Source organism: Tinamus guttatus, unplaced genomic scaffold, assembly GCF_059628265.1.
Source record: "Tinamus guttatus ecotype Peru unplaced genomic scaffold, ASM5962826v1 Tinamus_guttatus_pri_ptg000018l, whole genome shotgun sequence".
Classification (NCBI taxonomy): domain Eukaryota; kingdom Metazoa; phylum Chordata; class Aves; order Tinamiformes; family Tinamidae; genus Tinamus; species Tinamus guttatus.
The window spans coordinates 896,957-922,909 of NW_028288552.1; the positions used below are offsets into that span (position 1 = coordinate 896,957).

Below are 25,953 nucleotides of genomic sequence, written 5' to 3' on the forward strand. Positions count from 1 at the left end.
GTCTTGAATGTACTTATCTCATAATGGCCTTGTGAGATAGCAGTGTGACCTGTGGCAGAACAGGGCATTAAACCAAACCCTCCTGAATCTGGACTTAGCCCCTGTTTCAGGTCTATTTTTGCTTTCCAAAGGACTGATCTCTAGTTCTAAACAAGGCCATGGTGGCACTGTGTGTGATGGAGATTGATGAAACTTGAAGGTGTGTTTTGTTTTCTCAAAAGCATCCGGTATTGTCACAATTCAGTTTGCAAATATAACCAATAAGGCCTTTTAAAAATAAAACTCTTCTATGTTTGAACTCATGCAGTTTCAATTCCTGTTTTGCCATATATAAGCAAAGGTGTGTGTGTACAATATGTATGCACAAGGACTCAGCAAACACAGGTTTAACCAGTATAACCCTTACACTTCATGAGTCTCAGAAGACCCATCTCAGGGAGTCTCAGCTCATTTTAGAACTCATCAGCTTCATGTGTTGTGAGATTTATTGCAATATAAAACAATGAACTCATTTATACTTTCCTATCTGCAGTTTCTGTTGGTCCCACTTCGCTGCCTTTTTTTTTGACTAAGACCAAACCTGATTTATTGTATTTTGATAACATATGAACAAATTATTTCCTTGAGTAGCTTGCCCCCACCCTGGGCTAAAAGGTTGGATCATATTATACAAACCTCAGCCTCTGCAAGCAGATGCACTACTTTACCAAAAGCCATGTGTTAAATTTTGTTTATATTATGTACCTGGCAACAGAGTTGATGTCCATGCTCATTATTCATGGAAAAAGTGTCTCATTAGTGGGAAGGCATGCACTGTTGCTGAGCTACATCATTATGGTTTCAGAGTTCAGTGCCTGTCAATAGAGTGCAGATGACCTAAATACTGTTGAATTCTAAAAGGATTTTTGGCTATGATTTGACACATATCCATGTTACTTACAGCAGAAATAGCTATAGCTGCTGAAGAGCCTGTTCCTGATGGAATAAGCTTCTAGTATTCATAGTAAATAAAGCTTCTCTGTTCCTCTTGCCTTGCTTTTTAAAATGATTGTTCTTCAGTAGAGTAGGTCTGCTTTTTGTGACACTTAGAGCAAAGGATTGATTAACTTGTGTGTGCTGCCAATTGCTTCTGTTGTTACTTGCTGGTAGCATGGGCACTGTGTGAAACCTCAGACCTTTAAGGCAATCAAAAATCGGATTTGCTTATTTGATCATAGTGATGCAGTGATTCCTGCCTAAATCTCTCCTTGCTCTCTCTTTTAAAATGACAATGTTTTCCACTGAGTCTTCTGGTCTGTAGGAGGAACACTTCATACATACTCTCCTTTCACTTAACCCCGCTTGCAGAAAAGTGTAAAAGAAAGACTTAGAGTTTGGGAAACAGCAATATCAAGGGAATTAGCTTCTTTTTCCCCACTGAATTTTCTTTAGCTTCTTTTTTTAAGAACTATTTTCTTTCCTCCATATCAGTATCATTTATCACTTCAGCTACATGTTTGCATTGCTTCTTTGTCCTCTTCATACTATCTATCTGGTTTCTTTTTTACCATATGAGTCTGAGGTTTTATTGGTTTCTTCTTCCTGTACAAGTGCACACCAGGTCTGTCTATCTCAACTGATCCTATTCTTTCTAACATTCTGTAAGGAGAAATAATTCTTTCCCTTCTACGTACAGTAAGGATAATCAATTCAGGGGTTTGACACCTGCCTGCTGTTAATCTCAGACACTGAAACAAGGGTTGCATACAAATGTTCACAACCAATAGTGACTTTCAAAACCTTTCCATATCTGAACAGTTTGAGTACCAGTTGTGATCATGCAAAATAAAACACACTTACTTTGTGCTGAAATATTTTCCCATATTATCAGGCAACCAGAATCAGGGCCTTGACAAACGCAGTGGCTCTGTGTTTCTGTTGGAGTGGGGTGTGTCCTACCTGTGAGGAAGAGGGCCCAAAATCCAGAAAAACAGGGCTGCTGTATGCTATGAGTGCAAAGGAAGTGTTAAATCCTTGTGTTTGTAGGTTTGCTGCCTCTAGAATGTCTTCTACTATGTTTCATACAAAAATGACTCAAGCAATGATCATTCTCTAGTTCTCATGAGAGATGATACCATGGGATAGTAGAACTTTCTGACAAGGTGTCAGTTTATATTTTCCTTTATTGAATTCCATGCTACTATCCTTGCTTTTAACCTAGTAATTAAGATAATTCATTTTCTTTCTTAACCTTGTACCTCTTTAGAAGGCTTCATCTCCCTGTTGTTACCCCCACTCCAGGCTGCACGTGTTTCTTTACTAGGACTCCTTCAGTCTTTCCTACATGGAGTTCTTCCTCCAGCCACTGCAAGAGCAGGACCTCCAGTCTGCAGGTGCAAAGAACTGGACAGAGGCGAGTGTAGACCCAGAGCCTGTGCAGAGACTGTGAGGGAGAGGAAGTCAAAGCTGTAGTTCACCCCCCAACTACACAGTCCTGTATATCATCATTTTTTACCTATTCACTTAATTTATTTCAGTTTGTTGACGTACTTTCCGTTTTGTATTTAGAAATATGTGAATCCAGCAACTTAAACCTAATCCCTTTCCAGGGCAATATGAGAAGAAACCAGTAGTTTGACTGCAAAGATCATCTGTGCAAACTCTGACCCCAGACCTACAGCTCATTTTAGCAAATATTAAGTCCTATTAATGTGTTGATAAGACTGCTCACTTGTTTGGAGTTAAATCCATAGGAGTCTACTGTTGACTTGGGAATAACTCTGGGGACAAAACAGGGAATAATTTTTGATTAGTGTTTTAGATTTTAGATGTTTTAGATGTTTTAGTGTTTTGATTAGTGTTTTAGATTAGTGATCACTAATCACTAATAACCACAGCATTTGCAACATGCCATCTTTTCACATTTAGGGACTCCTGGTGATTTGGACAGGGGAAGTTGCACCAATTCGTATCCAGATTCATCATTTCCCGTTTTAGTGGCTATTTTGTGAGAACAATAGATCCCATGACCTATTCAGACAGCATATGACATATTCTGAATGCTCCCATAATTCAGAGAAGCAGCGATACTATAGTTGCAAGTCTGTATCTACAGCATCTTTCCATTAGTTGACTATCACAAGCAATCTTTTCCAAAGCAAGCCACCTCTAAGAATTCACTTTTTGAACCCTCCCTAGAGCTGACTGGGGCTAGTCCAAAGTAAATGCTCATAAATTAAGTCTAGACTATTTTGTATTCCGTTTAAAGATATAAGCAGCAAGGAAGGAGGAGATTCTTTCTCAGATTGACACGTCAGCTCTTATTAGGCAAAAATGTTCTGATGATTTTGACAACAGAATAGCAGTCACATATTTCAGCACATTGTGGGAGCTCCAAAAGTAATCACAGGAGGGTGGGAAACAGTATATGGGAAGATATTTTGCCAGATGGCTCATGGAGCTGGACACACTCATTTGTGAAAACCTTCACTTTGGTTCCTGACAGAAGAGTTATCTCCTAGGGCTAGTTTAGACTTGATTTCCATGCTAAATTCAAGACATATTTCTTCTGTGCTGCTCTCTAAAACATGAGGGTTCCGTTTAGCAAATGAAGCCTATATTATATGAAGATTTTAAAGTTTCACAGCAGTCACACCAGGGTATATGAGCCAAATGCTTATGGTCTAATTCAGGGCAAGCAAAAAACAAAACGCAAGGGGGAAGCAGGCATGGACCTACTAAGGGAGATCACTATCTCCACAGCAACATAAACACGAGCATTTGTATGCATTTCTTCCATTGCCAAGGGACCCTAGGTATTATCCTCAAATAATTGCAGCTTTCTCATTAGGAGTATAGTACTGGAAGAGGCCTCCTGGGTGAGTCAGGTTCCCTGCTGTTACATTCACTACATGATATTATCGTTTCCATGAGCTGAGCAAGCTCTGTCCTAAAATTAGCTATTCTGTTTGCCCTACATCCCTTCTGTTTGCCTTATTCTACCTGGATATCTGACACAAACATTGAGTTCCTAGAAAACTGCTGATTCTGAACTGCTTACTCTTCTGTCAATGCTGTCCTTTACGTGAACAGCTCTTCTCTTTTCCTGATGTTTCAGGGCATAGGGAAGAGCTGTAGCCTCTCTCAGACCTTATTTCGCTTGGATCGTTGCAAAAGGAATCCAGAGTCTTTTTGCTCGCTTCTTGTTTTTGTTCTTGATCATGGGTAATCAATCAGATTTGAACACAACATTCCCTTGAAAAATCCAGTTCCTTCTGCAGAAATGACTGTGGTGGTGTGCCTGACTAAGGAGCCTTGCCTCACGGTGCTGCATTTCCCTTCTTTATAGATGCCAGCAGTTCACAGTGGATCATTCTGCAAGTGCAGAAGTTGATCATAGTTGATCCTCGCAAGCTGGGAGGAAGAGCTGATAGGCTTGAGGTTAGGAAGGCTCTGCAGAGGGATCTGAACAGGCTGGATCGATGGATGGAGACCAACTGTATGAGGATCCACAAGACCAAGTGCAGGGTCCTGCGCTTCGGTCACAACCCCATGCAGCGCTACAGGCAGAGCAACTGGAGACTGTGTGGCAGAAAAGGATCTGGGGGTGTTGGTCAACAGCTGGCTGAACATGAGCCAGCAGTGTGCCCAGGTAGCCAAGAAGGCCAATGGCCTCCTGGCTGGTGTCAGGAGCAGCATAGCCAGCAGGACCAGGGAAGTGATCATGCCCCTGTGCTTGGCACTGGGAGATCACAGCTCGAATATTGTGTTCAGTCTTGGGCCCCTCACTACAAGACATGGAGGCGCTGGAATGTGTCCAAAGGAGGCAGTGAAGCTGGTGGAGGAGCTGGAGCACAGACATTATGAAGAGCCGCTGAGGGAGCTGGGGTTATTTAGTCTAGAGAAGAGGAGACTCTGGGGAGACCTTATCGCTTTCTACAACCACCCGAAAGGAAGCTATAGTGGAGTGGGGGTCGCTCCGTTCTTCAGAATAACTACGGAGAGGACAAGAGGAAAGGGCCTCAAGTTGCACCAGGGAAGGTTCAGGTTAGACATTATGAAGGAGTCATCAAGCATTGGAACTGGCTGCCCAGGGAAGTAGTGGAGTCACCATCTCTGGCAGTGTTCAAGAAACATGTAGGTGAGGTGCTTAGGGACATGGTTTAACAGGCATGATGTTGAGGGGCTTATGGTTGGACTCGATCTTAAAGGTCTTTTCCAACCATATTGATTCTATGCTTCTATGATTCTATACACCTGGATTCTTTTCAGTTGTTGGCACCCCAGGAGGACTTACTACCTAGCAGAAGTTCTTGTTTTGTGATACGTGTTTTCTGTTGGCATGTTTCACCCGGTGTCATGGGCAGTTCCTTCTGTGTGATATTTTAGTCTGTTCTATGCAGTCCTAGCCAAGGATTAGGATGTCCGCCAGAGCTTGGTCTATATAACTTCTACTGAACATAAGTAATTCAGAAATCAATGATCCAGAAATTAGCCACTCTGCATGTTGTTTGGGGATTTTTGTATTGAGTGCTCTCATGGTTTCATCCTCATAAATTATGTATTAATGGCTGACTTGCCATTTTCCTGCTGTCATGCTAGCTTTTGCTGGCATCCCTGCTTCTCTCATTGAAAATGTGCAGGCAGCTTTCACTGGCATAACTGATTTTATTCTGCTACATCAGATACATCCTGCTGACCTCTTAATTCCTTCTAATTTTCAGCTTCTTAAGACATTGAAAAGTGAGGTGGTACTGTCACTCACTAAATTGTTCAAAGAGCTCTGGGAAAACATTCCTTTTATTAATCCCTTTTTTATGTGGAGTTTGTCTGGGGAAACATTTCAGAGGCTCTTAAGTAACAGAGCTACCTCTTGTTCTGTGCCATTCCTAACAGTTTTGTAAAGGTCTGATCCTAAACCAACTGAAGTCATTCATACAGGGCTAGATTTGAATTGATGGATGGGAAATATTTCCCAAGTGACATTGTTGGATCAGTGACCCAGATCCCTCTACAAGTAAGGGGAAAATATGATGTACTCTTGGTTAATTGAAAACCATTTAAGTCACTGCTGGTTATTTTGTTTGTTTATTTTTGTTTTTCTCTTTTCCATTCAGAAAGATATTACATTTCCACTCTCTTTATGATTATATAATAAAGTTTGTGCTAAAAGACAGAGACTGATACGTTCTGAGAAAGATAATACGTATTTGGTAGGAATAGATTTTAAATTATGCTATTAAAGAACCTGCTATAAATAGGGTTATTAGAGGTGCTTATAAATTACAGGAGGAGAAAATATTTAAAGTGTTATCAGATATATTACCGTAGCTTCTATTAGTGTAGTAATTAAGATATCTATCACCCAGACTGCCCTGTATGCTATTGAAGTTAATTACTTCAGTCTTTTCAATTATATAGTCTGGTGACATTATAGTTGGAATATATTATAGGCAGCCTGCAACAAGATCTTTACATCTCATACTTGAAGTACAGGTCTATTAAATAAAAAAGAGAGAGAGAATTTAACAGGTAGCTTTAAAGTACTTAAGTCGTTTTGGCAACGTGTCTGTCTGACAGGCAACGTTCTACCTGCTTGCACGCTGGTTGTTAACGAGTGAAAAAACGACCCCTAAGATGACTTTTTTGTCCTCTTTAACACCTTCTAGGAGTCCTGTCTTGCAAGGCACTGGCAGTTCAGTACATCACAAGATTCTCCTAACCCCTAATGTTTCCAAGACATACTGTAAATCATCACTGTTCATATTCCTAATTGCTTTTAATGACAAACACAGGGACAAATAATTTCTTAGAAAAATATTGCAGTTAACCGTCCAGCACTCTGTCAGAGTGCCTAGTCCAGTGCAGTGAATTCAGAATGCAAATTGTATTGTAGGTGATAAGAACTACAATAGGAAATCAAAACAATATCTAAGGGCATAATCTTTCTATCCCTTATTCATGGGCACATAGCAGGCAGTGTGTCAAAGTGCTTGCAGAATCCAGCACTTAACAGTTGCATGGAAAAAAGAAAGAAAACCTTATCTTTAACTTTTAAATGTCAGAATGTCTAAGAAATTATGTATGTGTGCCTGCTGCATTACTAATGTGGAAATCAGTTCTTCTACATTATAGTAGAAATAAATCTATTGCCAAAGTCTGTTAAGCAGCATTTATTTCTACCCTTCGGACATTTTGTGCCAATCCGTTGGTAAAAAGCAAATATAGATAGAGTTGAACTAACGGGTTAAGTCAGATTTATGGCTGGTTTGTGTCTCTGGAACAGCGTAAAAGGACCAGAGACTGACCAGTGAATATTTTGGTCTAAGATTCCCTTAAGAAGCAGAACATATTATCTTACAGTTAATCTTTAACTGCAATAAATTTGCTGGTTATTTGCTTGCATGTCAAATCTATTATTACTTAAATAACTGTCTTAACATGTATAACTGCCATGTATTTATATTAAACCACTTCTGAGTGAAAACAGTGAAAGAAATAAGATTGCCCTCAGCTATTTCTTATTTCCTGAACTATATTTTCTAGGATATCTATGCATTCACGTATGAATTCTTTAATTATATCCCTGTCGCATCAGTCTTTGAATTAGTTTCCTAATTAACACAGTTGCTGCTTAAATAGCAGTTTCAGTGATCACTACCTGGATATAAATCTAAAATCCACGTGACATGGCATTACAAATCCAAGATCAGAGTGCACTCAGGTTACTTGACAATTTTGTGCATCCCATTTTTTTGTGATTTTTTTTAATGAATGTATACCATTTTGAAGTATCAGTTAAACATTTCTCTTTCTGCGGGCTTTTAAGGGTTCAGATATTTACTTTTTTTCCTTCTTCTCAACAGATATAAGCTTACCAAAATCAGCAACAATATGTTACACAGCTGCATTGCTCAAAGCCAGAGCTGTCTCTGACAAGTAAGTGCATAAGAACCACTATCCAGCAAGAATCCCAATTTAACTGAAAATTTCTCTTAGCTGATCTGCTGAGCCCACACCCTGACAATTTACTTGGTTAGCAGGAGAATCTGTCCTGCAGTAAATTCACAAAATGACTTTTAAATATAAGAAAAACTTGTATTGACCGAACATTGCACTTCAAATATTACAGAAGAAGAAAAGAAGAGAAATAGCAAAAATTCAGTTCTTGTTTTGGTTTTGTGTATACTATCTGGGGAGCAGTGGCTTCCTAGGTAGTATAATGAACATGCGACTAAAAGGTGCTGTGTGGCCGAACATCTTCATTTTGTGTAACACTGACCCCCAAAAGGTAATACATAAATGTGCGCACAGTGGTAGCAGTGTTGTTGTACAAGTGCTATTAGAAGACTGTTGATCTACTTAAATAGCAGGAGGTGGATTTAGCATTACTATGTCAGGGTTTCTGACAGGTAGACGATGCTCAGATTTTTAGACAAGTATCTGCTCATTCCTGTTATGTTTTTTTCTCTTGGGTCTCAACCTTCCAAGGTGCTGAGCACATCTACTTGGTGCCAGTACACTTGAGAGCATTGACCCACTTTGAAAGGTTGCTCAGCTTCTTGTGAGACAGAGATCCAGATCCAGATTCTGCTGTCAGGTGCCTTCACACAAATCCCAGGCAGGAGTTGTGTCTGTGTGCCTGAGGGTCGAATGCCTCCCTAAAGTAGGAAAGCAAGGAGAGTGGAAAGCCATTTTCTGAACTGACATCCTGACAGTTTTTGCTTTTAAAGTGTATGTACACATCAAGATCTAAGTAATTTTCTTTCATTCTTTTTGTCCTGTAGATCGCCAGTACCTACTGCAACATCTTTCCTCCCTACACAGCGACTCCAGCTTGGGAGGGCAGGGCTAAGGTTGTCACAGCTTTCCCTGTGGTGTCTGCCTGCCAAGTACAGCTCTGGAGTTAGCCGTGGGGTGTGAGGTGAGAAAGAGATTGCATGGTCTGGTTTTTCATTCACTGGGGCAGACGATTTGCCCACAGTTTGGGCATGCCACCCTCAATGGTGCTGTGGCCAGTAGACCACCTGCTACTGCTGCTGCATCGTGAGTCCATCCCAACCTGACCCAGGGGCATTGGGTTGGGAACCTCCCTAAAACCTTCCCAAATCTGTTTTTAATAGAAACTCTTCAAAAATTATTTGGCATTGGGCTTTTTTTTTTGTTTTTTTTTTTGCTTTTCATTTTTCTGCAATTTCAGCTGTGAATATGCCCCCCTAGAAAGATATCTAGAGCAAATTTAGATTAGTGACAGAGACAGTGCTGATTATTTGAACTGACTTCCTGCTATGATTAGATGCAAACATGCTTTCCACTTCTGCTGGGATTTTCATTGGCCTTGACGTAATAGGTCACTCAGAGTTTCCACTTACTATGGAAGTTTGGAGAGCATAGGAAATTGGCTCAGTCTGGTTACATGGGCCCATGGTCTAGATTCCTTTTCTGACTTTACTTGTTAACATTTCTGACCTAATGTGTTTGTGTCTTTGCTTTTGTAGATTTTCTCCAGAGGCTGCCTCAAGGCGAGGACTGAGTACAGCAGAGATGAATGCAGTAGAAGCTATCCACAGAGCAGTAGAATTTAATCCACATGTGCCAAAAGTGAGTATGAAGAAAATATTGTTGTTGCAGGTCTGCACTGCTGGGGACCTGACTCCTGGTTTTTGTGTTAGATTAACAAGCTGCTGTTATGGAAATGGGAGCAAACAATGGGGAGTGTTTTTTTTCATTTGGGGTGTCGCATTAAGTGTCTTTTACTGTGGACCATGAAAATTTAGGTGAAGTTAGTTTTCTCTTGTGAGCAACAATTATATGCTGGATTGGGGCAGTAGGCACCACCAGATGCTATGTTAAAGGATAGAAGTCTACATAGAGACAGATTGTTCTTCACACAACAGCCATAAAAGAGCTAGTTTAAAATAGCATATTTTCTTTGTTTTTGAAGATCATGCATAAGAATGTCTTTTCAACATGTTACACAGAAGAACCTAAGTTTGGAGTCTCTGGTATGCTTCATATAAATTGCATTAGTAATTCCTTATGCAGCACCCTGTCATTAAGCTCTGAAAACTTAAAGCTCATGGATGAAGAATCGCTGCAACTACAAAGTTCAGTATGAAAGAAGATATATGCTCTAATTCTCTAATCCCCTTCCCTAGATAAATATCACAGCAATAAGAATCTTGCCTCCTGGCTGGCTACTAAAGGCTAATCTATTCTATTATTTTCTCACTTGTTACTCATTATTGCAAGAAAGACAAATTAAGGGCAGATGCTTTTTCACCCTTGGAGATCTGCCTCTGTATCTCAGCCCCCAAATCTAATGTGGGATCCAGTATTGCACTGTGAAAGCCAGCAGCCTGCCCTGGGAGGCAGAAGGCTGAGATTTGTTAAACAGGGTCTGTGCACAGCACTTGCATTTGAACACCAAGTGTGGGTCCAAAAGAAAAAAAAAATGCGTTATCCATGTGTACATATGTGTGGCAGAAAATTCTTCCCCATGTGTATCCGGAATTAATTTTCTCTCTAAAATATACCTCTTATGCCAGCCACTAAATAGTGTGGTTTCACTATCTGAAAGTTGGGCGGAAAGAAAACTGTACAGAAGAAAAAGGGAATTATCTTAGACATCTCCTCTATACAGACTTTCCTTTCAAGGTGCTTCTCTCTGCAATAACTGGGAAAGGAGCAACCATTTTCAAATAAATGGTTGAGTTGTAGACAACAACGTTTAGCTTTAGCTCATCTCTACTCTTGCACCAAGCTGTTAGAAGATACTGAACACAGTTTGGTTCTCCATCCCCATGGGTTCCTGTCCCAGTGCAATCACTGATACTTCTCTTCTTGCTGGCTGCCTGTTTACCTCTCTATCTGCTCTGGGTGGAACTATCCAAACTTTCTACTGAAGACCACACAGAGTACTATATCCTTTCTGTCTTTAAATCCAAAGAAAAAGAAAAGTAAAAAGAAAAAAAAGAAGTGGGGGATGATCTTGCAAAGCAAAGGTATCAGTTTTACCTGGCATGAGCTGTCCTGTTCTATTTTCCTCACTTACCTGCATGCTTTTGATCATTCTCTCCTTCAACAGCTTTTCTAATAGTTTACACACTAATGAGTCTGTATTAATACACATTGTGTCTCTCCTGATTACATAAGCTTTTACTCAGTACAGGATCACTTCATTGGCACAGAATCACAATGGTTGAGGTTGGAAGGGACCTCTGGAGATATCTAGTCCAACCAGATTTTTGTTTTCAGTCATTAGTGCCAACCTAGCTATTTCCAGGACTAGTTCTTTCACTGTCCTGAGTTAGTTGTCCCCATGTTCAACATTATCAAGAAACTGAGACTAAGTCTTCACCTTTTCCCTTGTTCTGTTTTCTGTTTATATTTATCGGCCTTTATTTCCTTTGCAACATCTAATTTATTTTAAGCTGCAGTTATCTGTTAACTTCTGCGCTCTCAGAGCTCAAAGATGCTGCTTTGCTTGCAGATCAGTCTTTTTATCCATCTCTCATGATCCTCTGCTTGCTCCCCAATTTCTGTTTCAGTGACTGTTAAATAAAAGGCTGAATCTCCCTTTCTGACAGATAGCCCCATCTGTGAAATGCAAATTCCATGTCATTGTTTTAACTTTTGATTTAAAGAAACTCCAGTCCTCTGCCATGTGTAAGTTCCTGACCTTTTCAGTCCAGTTCACATAAGTGGTTGATTCCCCTCAGTTTTTCAGAATACTTTTTAAATTGAAAACCTTTATGAGATATATCAATTATCAGTATAATGAAGTAGAAAAGGAAGCAGATTCGGGGAGTTTTAATATCAAAACAAAGTAGTGTAGCCTAACACAGATTAATAGAGAGCATTGCTAATTTTCTGACTCATGTTCTTTCCTCTAATAGCCAAAGGATATTAAGGGGGCAATTATGTATTTGTGGTTATAATTTTATGCAGAGTATAGATATTACACCTCAATTTCCAGGTCAATTATATTTGAAGTCATATCCAATTTGTTCTCAAATGGATTTAAGTTCTAGCAAGCAGAATCACAAAAAAATCTAACAATACCACAAAACTGATGATAGTTCTTCAAAGCTTACTTAGAATTTAAACACTGTGTCTCTTCTTCACACTGAGGAAAAAGATTATAAAGATGACAAATTATTTAAAGCATTTGCAAAGTTCCTAGGAGAAGGATTGAAAATAGGGAACCACAGTATTGAAGAGAAAACTGGAAGTATACTAATAGGATGAAAAATCAAACTGATGTTCTTTATGGTGTGAACATGTAAAGTGGCTGAGTTTTATTCAAAATCTCAGTTTAAATGAGATTCTAGAGAATAGTCTGTCTTTGTTTTAGTGCAGTTTCATGCACTGTAGCATGTTGATCCCAAGGAAGCTTGCTGACACTGTCCCACAACATGCTGCTCAGAAATTCAGGAGTTTAAAAAACAAATTGCCAATTTCTGACAACTATCACTGAAGCAGTTGGGATACCAATATCATTCTAGAAGGGTGTATATAGAAAAGAGTGCAGTACCTTCTAGGTCATGGAGAGTATATAAATTCATGAGGTTTATGGAAGAAAAAAATGCAAGACTCTATCAATATTATATGTTGTGTTTGGAGTTTATATGTAATGCAGCTATCCCAAGCTAATGCTGATAAAATACTACAGCTGTTTCTGGGATGTTCCTTGACTGTGGAACACCCTTTCTAAACTGATTTGCAAGGCTCCCTCCCTGCATTCAAACTCCTCCTGAAAAGCCCTGTCTCCTGTGTCGTTTGTAAGACCTTAGCTATTCAGTAAAGTGAAAGGGGAGAGAAAACAGATGTAGGCCCATATATCTAATTGTTAAAAGCAACGCAGAAGTGCACGGTGCACATAGCTGTACGGGCTTGCTCTGCAAGCTGGGCTTGAGATGATCTAATGAGACTACCTGCTGAAGTCTAGGGGCAGACCACTTCAATGTTGATATTCTTCAAGTCCCAGATTTGGATGTATCCTGTTTCTTTAAAGGATGCAACCAACTGTTAAGTTAAATGCTTGTATTTTCTTTACCTGTTTTCGCTTTCATCCCTTCTCATTTCTTTCCTTTCTTCTTCCTTTTAATTTCTTGGGAGTAGAGCTGTATCCGAATGCTTGCGTGGTTTCTAGTAAATTGTAGTTGCTAATAGAAACAAATAATGCAAACAAATTCATATACCAGATGGGAAATGAATCTCTTCTGCACACACGATGGTATTATGGAGAAACTATTCCAGACATATTTGAGAGCTTTTAACTGTTCACTGAGACATAGATTTGTTTGTTGTTTCTCTGTCAAAATGATGAAACTTCTAAATTACCATCAACTCAACAAGAATTTGTGAAGTAACCTAAAAGTGCCTTCTTCGTGTATGTGGTATCCCAAGTTTTTAACTTGTGCTGTTCAGTCCACTGGGAGAAGGAGAGTTCCTGTTGAAATAGTGTAAAATTCTCATATTCTTGTCTGGAGGGGTGCTCCAGGTGCAGGAGTGACTATTTGCTTATTTGCAGCCTGAGCTGTAATTTCAGAGGCAAATTGCACTTTTGAGGAAAGGAAGGAAACCTTTCTCAGATAGGTTGATATATTTTATAAAAAGGCACTGAAGTAGCACATTGCATAGGGAATGTTAAAAGTGCTCCCAGCAGAGGAGAATTAGTGTCCAGAGTGCTGTCAATACAATAAAATAAATTACGTGTTTTCAATCAGTTCAAGGAAATAAGAGAAATATAAGCTCCACTGTGCTGCACTTCATGTGTACCAGGAAATGTTTGCACAGCACCTAACAAAATAGGTTCCGTTTGCATCTACTGGCATTCTAATAATGCAAATAGTTTCCACTACTTTTCCACCACCCTCCAAACACTTACTAAAAAGTGTATTCCTATAGGTGTACAGAATGGCTATAGCCGTTCATACATTTGTTCATATTTTTCTTACTACAGTGTCAGGTAACAGGCTCAAAAGCATTTTGTGGAAACACCTGAAAAATGCTGTTGCCTTTTTTGTATTTTTTTAATTACTAAAAGGTAATTTTTTGAGAGGGAAATGTCTGAGATGAGGAATGAGAGTCCAGAAAACCAAAAAGACAACCACAAAAATCCAAATCCAAAAGAATGCAGTAGACAAAGGCTCGTAAAACCATGTCTTGAAGACAAAAATCATTGGAGAACTTTAATGTTTTCTCATAAGCTGATCAAGACTAGGTTGTTCTTCTAGGTTTTCTTCTCTGAACTGATTCCTTTTTCAATTAAAATGATGGTTCCAGATGATAATGTTGCCATTTCTAATGCCTTTGCTAAAGATAACACATTATTTTGCCAAGTGGCAGACAACTTGTTTGCCCTCTTTTGCGAATGATTCACTTTCCTCTGCTTTAAAGCAGTGAGTGGACGTCTTGTAGGGAGAAAGTCCTGTGTGTCTGGGTTAGTCCCGTGCTCTCCTGTGCAAGCCATGTTGCAGCCTGTCCAAACTGCTAAGCTGTCAGTCAGTCACACTTAGCATATGCAGGGAGGGCTTTTAGGGGCTCTGAAATTATTATCCTGCGTTTCTCCTTACAGCTCTGTTCCTGTGATAATGTGGCTGTGCATGAGTCAACACAGTTGTGATAGATGCCAGGACTGTTGGGCCCAAGTCAGATTCTCACCTGTTTATTCCATCCAAAGTGTTTCAGGGGAAATGTTGATATAAGTAAAAATCTTCCAGAAAGGCAGCAAATTGCAGCCTTGCCTGTCAAGCATCCCATGTCAGTAGCCTATGCTGCTTACAGCTATTCTGGCCATTCGTCTCCATAATAACCTTCTTCGTGACCCTAGGTGGGAATCACAGAATCACAGAATGCTTAAGGTTGGAAGGGACCTCTAGAGGTCATCTAGTCCAACCCCCCTGCAGACGCAGGGTCACCTAGAGCACGTGGCACAAGACTGCATCCAAGAGGGTTTTGAAGATCTCCAGAGAAGGAGACTCCACCACCTCTCTGGGCGGTCTGTTCCAGTGCTCTGTCACCCTCACTGTTAAAAAAAAATTCATTAAGTTCCTGTGGAACTTTTGATGCTTCAGTTTGTGGCCATTACCTCCAGTTCTGTCAGTGGCCACCACTGAAAAGAGTCCAGCACCATCCTCCTCACTGCCTCCCTTGAGGTACTTATAGACACTGATCAGATCCCCTCTCAGCCTTCTCTTCTCCAGGCTGAACAGGCCCAGCTCCCTCAGTCTTTCCTCATAGGGCAGATGTTCCAGGCTTCTGATCATTCTCTTAGCCCTGCACTGGGCTCTCTCTAGCAGCTCCACATCCCTCTTGTACTGTGGAGCCCAGAACTGGACACAATACTCCACATGTGGCCTCACCAGGGCTGAGTAGAGGATCACCTCGACCTGCTGGAGATGCTCTTCTTAACGCAGCCCAGGATCCCATTGGCCTTCTTGGCCACGAGGACACACTGCTCCCTCATGCTCAGCTTGTCATCCACCATGATGCCCAGGTCCTTCTCTGCAGAGAAGGTCAGTCCCCAGCCGGTACTGGTGTCTGGGGTTATTCCTTCCCAGGTGCAGAACCTTGCACTTGGCCTTGTTGAATTTCATGAGGTTTTTCACCGCCCATTTGTCCAGTCTGTCCAGGTCCCTCTGGATGGCAGCACAGCCCTCTGGGGTATCGGCTACTCCTTCCAGTTTTGTGTCATTAACAAACTTGCTGAGGGAACGCTCCGTGCCTTTATCCAGGTCATTGATGAATAAATTGAACAGGACTGGGCCAAGGACTGACCCCTGGGGTACCCCGCTAGCTACAGGCCTCCAACTAGACTCGGCCTTGAATACTCTCTGGTCCTTGAATCCATATGGTCCATACGGATTTTGTATGCCTGATGTCCTTGGACTTCTTGGATGTAGGCTACCAGAGACAGTTGCTTCAAGACAACTGTGTAGAGTTCACAAAGCTTCCAGTGTTCCCGCTCCCTCCTGGAGCTGGATAGACAGCAGTCATTCCATGTTATGGAGAAACCCGTCACTTCTGGTTGGGGGCCTAACTTGGACTGAATCACAGAATCACAGAATAGTTAAGGTTGGAAGGGACCTCTAAAGATCATCTAGTCCAATCCCCCTTCTCAGGCAGGGACACCTAGAAGACGTGGCACCGGCCCCTCAGACCACCTTTAGCTTCCTCCCAATTTGGGGTGCATCTCCAAGGTTTGAAATCCCTGAGTGACTGTAAAAGAGAATGTCCATTCTTTATCCAGCTGTAAACTTCATATTGACCAGAAGCCATTTTGACCATCTGCAGCATGAAGTGCTTTCTGTCAAGACAGCGCATGGGCCAGTGGCTTCGTGGAGGGGGCCTCTCAGCTGGTATAGTAGGGACCTTGTCAAGAAGGGCTTGTACCACTGCTACCGAGTGAGACAAGCAGGCCAGGGCAGAGGCCAGGCTGAGAAATGAGCTTGTGGGTCAGTGTGAGGGCTGAGGTCAGACTATGAAGTCAGCCCACAGGTCGGGGATCAGGAGGCCCATGACTGGGCACAGACCAGCTGCACAGCAGCAGGGCTGGACCTTGAGGCAGGTCCCCCGCAGTGGAATCTCATCTTAAAAAAGCTCCCCTGAGCAGGGGTCATCCACCTCTGAGCAGGTCCAGCACTGTCTGTTGAGCCAGTCCCCCCGGAACCAAAGCAAGGGAGACACCTTGGCTGCGCTGCCTCTAGCTGGCCCCAAGCCTTGCAGCCAAATCTCCAAGAGGGACTAGCTCCAAGGGCCATTGCAGGCTCTTTGAATGTACAGCAGCACAAGGGTGGGTATTATACTCTGTGATATCAAGACAAGCCTAATTTTCATGGACAGCCGTGTCTCTCTTTCCATATTATAATCATCAAGCACTGTCTAGGTGTAGGTACCTTTTGGTAAACATTACTAGGGCTTAGAAATCTTAAACAAATGGAGGCCCTCAAGCATCCTGCCACAGAGCAGGCTCCCTGTTTCTTTGATTAGCTGTTTTCTGTACTTGTGCAATGTGATCTTTTTGTTCCCGAGCGTGCATGGTGAGAGCCATGCAGAGCGTTCCAGGCAGGGACTCTGCAGGCCTGGGTGAAATTAGCGTTCCCACTGGCAGTGCCTTCAGAATAAACTGGCTGGCAGCTCTAGGCCCAGTAGTGAACAATGAAGAAATGAAGAAGAAGAGAACAAAGACTGTTATGAGGCCTAAATGGGACTCGAGCCCATCTGTTGCCTTTGTGTGGCCTTCTTGAATATCACCACACCAGATTAGAGAACCAGTTTTGTTGGGAAAGTAGATGTGATAGAGTAGTAAGGGAAGAGTGTCTTTATTTGAGGAACTTTTACAAATACCTTTTTATTCCTGAAACTGAGAAAAATGGAGACTGAAAAAGTAGTTGTAGATATCATCACAAACAAGAGAGGACTAAGATTTATTTTTGCAAATGTCAAGATATATCCTACTGTTAGATATTTCCGCTTGATTTCTTTTTAATTATTAGCAGGAAACAAGGAATACATAAGTACATATAACACATTTTTGTCTTAATACTCCTAGAAATGGGACATTCTTAACTGTTTTTTTTTCCTTAAAATATTTGGGGTTTTTTTTCTCCTTTAATAGAATTATTGAGAACTTATCTTCGCCCCTTTTCAAAAAATACATAGATAAGAGTTATATTCTGAATTAATACAATAGTGACCTGCAGCTCATGCAGGTATATTCCCTTATTTCTCTGTAAAATTGGCTGTTCCCTCCATCTTGTCAGCTCTTGATTCCATCCATTTTAATTCCTCCTTATATTGCCCTGCCAAATAAATTGTAGCTCCTTCCATTAATCCTTTTTCTCTACAGCTCTAACTGATGTTTCTGAAACCTGTTAGAGAAAATATAGAGAAAATATTGCACACAGAGCATTCATGCTACTAATTCAGCTTTCCTTCCTTTTATACTGTTATATGCATCAGAAATATGTGTGATTTCTCCTTCCTCTTTGATTTACTTATCAGTTGCCCAGTGTTGCTGGTTTTCTGCTTTGAGCTTGGTTTCTTCAAATTATTTCTCTGATTATCTAGCTCCTTCCAGGCTTCTTCAGGCAAAATGTAAGCAAAAAAGGGCTGAAAAAACTTCAAGGTGCCCTTCATGGTACCTTGTTACTTAATTCTCATTGTTCTCTGTCCTCTTCCTTCCCTCGCTGAAATGTGTTTATTTGTTCTCCTCTTTTTACTCATCTTCTTCCTTATTAACTTGGACTCGTTCCCACTTCAGCTTTCTCCTGTCCTTTGCACCACTGAAGCAGTGTGTAAGCCTCCCTCGCAGTCATAAAACTGCATCCATCAGGAGCTGCGAGGAGGGTAATGCCATCCACAGTCTTGTTTCATCTTTGATGTGAGGTTGCCTTCTAGTGAGTGCCTACCTTGTCAGTCCTTAGATTCTCCAGCCCTTGTTCTTTGGGCCCAGAGCAAAAGCAGTGGGTAGGCACAGTGTTCTTGCTGTCTTTCGGCTGGTGATTGACCTGAACTTCCTTCATGTCTTCTTTAAATTGGTTAATGACAGAACTCATCCTCTATAAGACCTGCAGTGCTTTTATCATCTTTACTCCATTTTAAATCTTCCAAACAGCCTGTCACTAAATATTGTAGGTTTCTATACAGGCAGCTTTGGGGCCTTATCCTTTGTCGCGGTGGCTAAAAAAAACATCTTATCATCCTCCCTTATATGTAAAGTCTTCCTTTCTGACACGGCAATCACTCCCTTGTAATTATCCAACACAAACCGGCAAAATTGTCCTTGTGTTATAGTCAACCTGTTGTTACTTGTTGCATTAAGTTGTTTAGCAGAGAGAACATTTACTCTTGGATATCCTAGAAAAAGGCACCCTTTCTGTATCCTGTTGAAGGGAAGTCAGTGCGCAAGTGGGAGATGTTACCCTTTGTGAAGGAAAGCTAACAAATAGCAATGGGTTCAGCAGCCTGTGATTTCTCTGTCCTCCTTTTCCCTGCAAAGCATGTCAAAAAGGAAGTCTGTATCTTTTCCCTGCACAAACTGAAATGAAGTAACACCAGTGATAAGGTAACGAACTTTTGTTGAATTGGTAGCAGTGTAGCTCACGGTGTGGAAACCGAAGAGAGATCCCTTGCTTGGATGATGCTCAGGATCTCTGTCTTCTGCTGTAGCAAGTAGTGAGCTTTTACTCGCCTTCTGCTATGGAGGGTGTCTTACTGGGAGAACTGCTTGGGGGCCTAGCCTGTAGTCCTTATCATTTTCATACTATTTCCATACTATTGAAAAGTTAATTTAAACATCACATTTTTTTTTCTGAAAATTAGGTGTTGCATGGGACACAAAACATTTGCTAAGAAGTAGCAAAACTTCTAAAAAAACCCAAAACAAACACCTCAGTGGCAGCTATTTTGATGCCTGCCAGGCTTGGCATGCTTATATACCTAGTAAGTAATTGATAGTATTGCAGTAAAGTGACCTGTGTGCATATTTTCTTATAGGAAGACTATATGCATCAAGCTGCATAACGCCTTCTTCGTTTTGTTTTAAACAGTTTTAATTAAAAAGCTCTTGTAATTAGATTCTCCTTTCTGCTTTGAGCCTTTTTTTTTTCTTTCCCTTTGACAAGAGAGACATCTCATTTTGAAATTCTCCCTGGTGCTTCTAGTACAGCTGAAGAGCACAGCATTAACCATCTGCCAGCATATCTTAGTCTTTGGGAATAATTCAGTAATTATCTTCAAGTGCAGCTAATGATGTTACACATTTGATGAAACACTTAAGAATGAAAGCACTTCAGGGACATAGAGCTTTCTTTCAGTATGCATTATGGAATTGCAGGCAGCTTTTTTTTGTATTTTTTTATTACCTCTGAAATAATTATCTTTTGCTCTTTTTATTGCAGTATCTACTAGAAATGAAAAGCTTAATTCTGCCCCCTGAACATATTCTGAAGAGAGGGGACAGTGAAGCAATAGCATATGCTTTCTTTCACCTTCAACACTGGAAAAGAGTAGAGGGGGCATTGAATCTCTTACACTGTACATGGGAAGGCAGTAAGTAATTCTCTTTCTTGCAAATGAGCTAATCGTGTATTTCCACTGAATGTCACAAGAAAATAGTAGGTTTTGGTGTCAGCTATACCCTCATTAGTAGTGAAATATTTGAAATGCAAACCAAAACTACAGGCTTCATTTCATGGGAAAAAAAGTTACAAAGTTCCGAGTTCTGTTTTCTAGCATGATATTGAACAATATTTCGCATCTTCTTTGTGTTCTGTTTCTTACTCATGAATGAAAGGATAATAGTTTACCTCCCTCGTGGCAGAATTGCAGAGTTTTGCTTGTCATTATTTGAATGCTTTGTTATTGGAAACTATAAAAGTGCCTAGAAAGCAGATAAATACTAACATGTAGTTAAAATCATATACCAAAACATGTTTTTAAGATATTTTTATTCATAAACTGGAGTAAGTCCAACAGACAACTGCTAGGATGCTTAAGGATTGGAATATGTGGTATGTGAGAAGAGGCTGAGAGAGCTGACCTTGTTCAACCATTCTTCTCTTCTGGTAGGACTTTCAGGAGGGAGGGAGAGGGGGTACAGTTGTTGTCTTCAGTCACCTGGTAGGGAGATTGCATAGAAGAAGTCAGACTCTCCTCCGAAGTGCACAGTGGAAGGAAAAGGGGCAACAGATGCAAGTTCAAAAGAGAAATTCCTTCTAGGCATAAGAAAAAGCAGTTTTCACAATGAGTGGCACTGGAACAACTTGCCATGAGTTTGTAGGACCTCCATCCCTGGCCCTGAGTGACCTGACCTAACTTTGTTCCTAAATTGTTCAAGTTCCTGGAAATTAAGGAGTAGCATTTAGAACCAGCCATTGTGGCCTGCACATATTTTTATTTCTCTAATCAGTATCCAGCTCCCTTTCTTTCAGCTCTGCTTTCTTCTGCTCTCCTTCACCTTTCTCATTTGTTCATTTTTTCTACCACTTTTTTGAAGTATTTTATACTGTATTTTATATTTTTTATACATTTGCTGTTGCCATTTAAGCTTGTTAGGAAAGATAAAGTCGGTGAGCACAGTATTTCCTACAGAAATGCACTTATTTGTGAAAGTCCCTTGGCTTACTGTGCCAGTCACTGTGTTAAATGGCTGAACTTGCCTAATTGGCAGCGTGGGCATCCAGAAGAAGCAATGGCTGTTTTTCCTAGGTGTACTGAATGTCCTGCTCAGTAGCCCATGCCATTGCCATGGAGGATTTGCTCTGCTCCATTGTTTTGTTCCATTCTACCCGCATGTTCTTTTCCTCTAGGTTTTCCCAGGCTATTATTTGCTTTCTCATAGCTTCTTACCAGTGGCTTATTTCAGTGCTTTGCCTTTCTGTAGTATTTCTTCTCTTCCAGATGCTTGTAAAAGTCCTTTAGCATAAGGCCTCGTTATCCCGTCATTATGGAGCAGTAATTTGCAAGGAATCCCGAATATATCTTTTGCTTTGTCAGGCTGGGAAATTCTCAAGGGCCCATTTACAGATTAGTTTTTGGCAGACCCCAGCTGGCCTGCAGTCTCACTATCAAACTGGGTATCTAGTCTTCTGTGCCTGAAGACAGTGTATGGCATCCCCATCTAACTACATTCATAGAATCATAGAATAAGTATGGTTGGAAAAGACTTCCAAGGTCAAGTCCAACCCTTCAGCACCCTGACTGCTAAACCATGTCCCTAAGCGCCTCATCTACAAGTTTCTTAAGCACTGCCAGGGGCGGTGACTCCACCATTTCCCTGGGCAGCCTGTTCCAATGCTTCACCACTCTTTCTATGTAGAAATTTTTCATAATATCTAACCTGAACCTCCCATAATGCAACTTTAGGCCATTGCCCTATCGGTAATTATTTTAATAATGATTCCTGTCTGTGTTACTTTCACAGCCATTTGCATGTGTCCTTTATTAATTCATATTTGTATGTAGGCCTGTGAAGGTGTAAGGGACGATCGCTGCATTGCCCCTAAATAAAAATCCATAGTTTGTTTTGCACAGTGATTTCAGAGAGAGATGAACAGTGCACCAGGCCCCAGGCATTTTGTTCAGATTTTCCTCACATATGAAGGCAACTGTGTATTTGAATAGGCTCACCAGGATTTAGCTCAGTAATCTGAACTTTCAGTCCATATCTCAGTGTGGGTAATTCTTTATGGATGTGTCAAACTACTGATATTGCTCTTATGTCCTTTACTTGCAAAAAGTTTCCTTAACATTTCTGCCCAACTCTGTCCAAGTTAAACTCAGTTGAAAAATGGCAGAGGAAATAAATTTAAGTAAATTTAACTAAATTCCAGTTCTTACCAGCAGTCTACAATATGTGGTCAGTTGGTCTCATTTTCTTTCCAGGTATTTTTGTACTTGTAATTTAGTATACTGTTAGTGTGCTTGAAATATCCACAGGTCTCCCTTTAGCAGTTTGTATATGGGAAGTTAATACGTGCGTATGTATACTATTCAATTCCAACCTTGTGGGAATTGGGCAGCATTAAGTACTGTATTTCAGTAAGAAATCACTTGGGGGTACATCGTGAATGCTTCCGAGGAGAATAAGGTCACTCCTAATTAAGGCAGTCGCTAAAAGAATTTATGCAGAAATGTCCTTGTGGTATTTTTTTAACTCTGAAACACTTAGAGTTTTTCCAAAATTGTATTCAACAATTGAGAAAAGTGGGGTTATAAAAATAGTGACCATCATCAAACTGGAATGTTGGTTGTTTCCTGCTCTCTCTTGTTTCTCTCAGTCAAAGCCCAGTTCATGGCACAAGTCAGGAGCCCAAGTGACGCAATGTGAAATGTTGCTCTGTAAGGTTGGATCCAGTTGCTTTGTAGGGAAAGTCCGTAGTTTCAAGCACAGCCAAGTTTGAAAGAGTCTGCTGTGCTTGTTCATCACTACCTTAATTTCTAATATTGTATCATATGTTTCCCATCATTCGCATGAAGATGAAAATGTTAGGGTACCTCTCACCAGCACGGGGTTGAGTGGTGAACTCTGCTACCTGCCCTGCTTTCTGTAACACAAGATCAGCTAACGCTGTAAGGGTGAGGCACAAGAGCACCTACACAAACATGAACTGGTGTACTATTCGGCACAATCTGTTCAACCACTTTTTTATTTGTTTTATAAAAGCAGCACCCTAACTGTCCCTTTCAGGGCTTTTATAGAATATTTATCTTACTGTGATTTAGGGTGAGACAGAAGAGGTTGCCTGTCTGTGTAAATACTAGTATTAAGCCAAGTCTGAAGGAGAAACTTGTGTTAGTGATTTTGAAATAATGAGCATTGAACATCCCTCCACACACACTTTTGTTACAAACACTTGGTTTGTTGCTGATTATACAAGGCTTAAATTACTGACCTTGAACTTGGCTTTTGGGGGCACTATGAAGAAGAGGGATTTAATGTTGCAGAAGTTTTGAAGCCCAGGTAGCTTTACTAAACTTTAGGAAGTGGAGGGTCCTTGAAGGCTGGCAGATAGTGTCCCTGGCAACGACATGACTGTGTCTTAGGGAACAAACAGGGGTCTGAAAGCTCTGATGCCTTTTTGCTGAGTACTGACCTGAGCATTGCTGTAGTAATTTCCAATCTCTTAATAAGTATAGGCATTTCATTAGGCCTAATGGCAGCCCTAAGAAATACTGCTATACCTTTATCGGGGAGCATCTAACTGAGGCTTGTAGAGATAAAACAACTCCATGAAATTTCTCTAGTTAGCATCAGAACAAGATTTCTGTTTTCTTGGCTCCCTGAGCCATGCCTGATCTAAGGATCATCCTGGGCGATCACTTTGTATCTTGTTTTCGCTCGGTCTTCCAAGCAGCTGATAAATATCCTGCTAAAGTACCAGGTAAGAAGGAAGAGAAGCCACTTGTATTCTCTGATCTTCCGAGCCCTGGAGAAAGATTGCAGACCAGAAGGCGAGCAGAAGCGTCGCTGTGACCTGTCATCTTCTAGTAGAGAAACTTATTTTTTTAAGAATGACTACAAACATATCTTTACAGCAGTAGCCCTCTTGCTTAGTGTGCAGTTTGCATTTTATTTCAATAGACTCCATTATAGTCAATAGAGGGCAATAGGAACTGGTTCCTCTGACCTGCTTTAGAAAACTAGTTTGGATCGAGACATCTGCACAGTGCTTGTGAATCAGTTTTGTGAAATCAGTTGCTCTGTGCACTTAACTAAAACCTTTGAATGGACTCTGAGGTGAGAAAATAGCACTAGAAGGAAACCAGTGGAAAACACAGACTGTTTCCTCAACTTTATGATGACAGCAGTATGAGATGTTCACTGCTTCAGACTGACTCTAGTCTGCAGAAGAGAGGAGGAGGAGGAGGATTTCTGACTGGACACTTCAGAGACTGCGGCCTACAGACGTTTATATTCCCTGGTCCCTTCAGCAAATGATCAGGTCCCAGCAGGAAGGCATTGCTAACCTCTCTAGTCCTTATGGGTCAAGCTCCTGCATTCCTATACCTGGGAATAAAGAGGCAGATGGATGGTGTTAGGCCTAGCGCTCAGAACCATGAGCATGACAGTGCTACCAGTAAAAACATACGCAGAATATAACCAATCAAATATCCATAAAGCATCTTGCAAGTAGGAAGCATGGTATTTTGTGCTATCTATATACAAGAGACATGCTTATAAACCATATGTTAAGACAATCTTGAGAAAATAACATTCTTCAAAATACATTTCTCATAGATACTGTTCTTGTGGTTCAGGTTCCAGTTCATTGTTTCCTGATAGAGAACTTGTTATGCCTTTAAAGAAGATCATACTGGAATATTTCCTATATATGCTGGAATGTGCTGGATATTTTCCTCTATATGATGGACTGAGGTTTCTAGGTTCTTTTACGGAAGGTCTTGGATGATTTCAATAATATAATACATTGCCTTGTATAAAAATCATTATGGGAAACTAACATTGGTAGTTTTTCTTCACATAAGCACTTAGAACTATCAATCTTTCATTTCTGAAGATCCAAGGCATAGAATGTTTTATTATTTCTATCTCAGTTTAAGAAATTACTACTGCCTGTGAAAAAAATTGATAACATTTACCTCAACAGACTCCAAAAGAGGTTCTTCCCTTATGCAGAGGTCATAGTGATTTATATACACTTTGAAAAGACAGTTTACCTTAGAACAGTACACCTGTAGTGCAGATAGCAGCATTCCACATACTCAGTTTAAATACGTAATGTTTTTGCTTTAAAATAGTAATGAATTATGAGAATACCCTGTGTTAGCTGAACACTGCCATATTTTTGTTCTACTTGGAAGATTTCTGCTTTCTTTATTGCTTTAAAAATAGAAATTAAAAATAAACTCATATAATGGCACAAGACTGCTGTGTTAGCAATGTGTATAATTGAGAATTGTGTTTGAATAGTGTTTTTTAAAACAATTCCTCAATTGCCTTGTGAGCAGAAGATAATAAAGTATTGTCATGTGGGGGTGGTCTGTACCCAATATTTAAAGTATACAGCGTTTCTAGGACATCTGTTAAGGAAAATATTGCTTCAGTGACTGATGTTCATAGAAATAGTGAGGATAACATGTTGATGACATTTTAACAGGGAGAATAATATATAGGATAATGGAAAACGATGCATTGATTGCAAAGCTATAATTCAGTCAGGTATTCTGATGTTTCCATAAACCATAGAAGCATAACTCAGATGGCCTATGACATCATCAGAGCCCAGATGCAGTAATCCATTTCCCTCCCTCTCTGTTATTATTTTCAATTTAAATATTACATATATTTGGAAAAAAATGCATAAGATTACCTATTATTTAATCCATGACCTGAAGATTTATATCAGAAACCTGACTTGATCTGCTGCATTTTCAAAGAATGCATTACAGGAACCTGGTTTTAATAACTCATTATTAATCTTTGATTGCCAAATATAAAACGAA

General features: G+C 40.4%; 1 protein-coding gene across 2 annotated transcripts in view; it reads left to right on the plus strand.

Annotated features, from left to right (window-relative positions):
- The window catches only part of ST7 (suppression of tumorigenicity 7), a 145,379-nt gene that overhangs the window by 111,320 nt on the left and 8,106 nt on the right, over positions 1-25,953 (plus strand). For both annotated transcript variants that reach the window (XM_088523668.1, XM_088523673.1), the window contains exons 10-12: positions 7,845-7,917; positions 9,477-9,579; positions 19,887-20,037. In XM_088523668.1, coding sequence (XP_088379794.1) covers positions 7,845-7,917; positions 9,477-9,579; positions 19,887-20,037 — 327 coding nt within the window. The remainder of the gene's footprint in view (positions 1-7,844; positions 7,918-9,476; positions 9,580-19,886; positions 20,038-25,953) is intronic.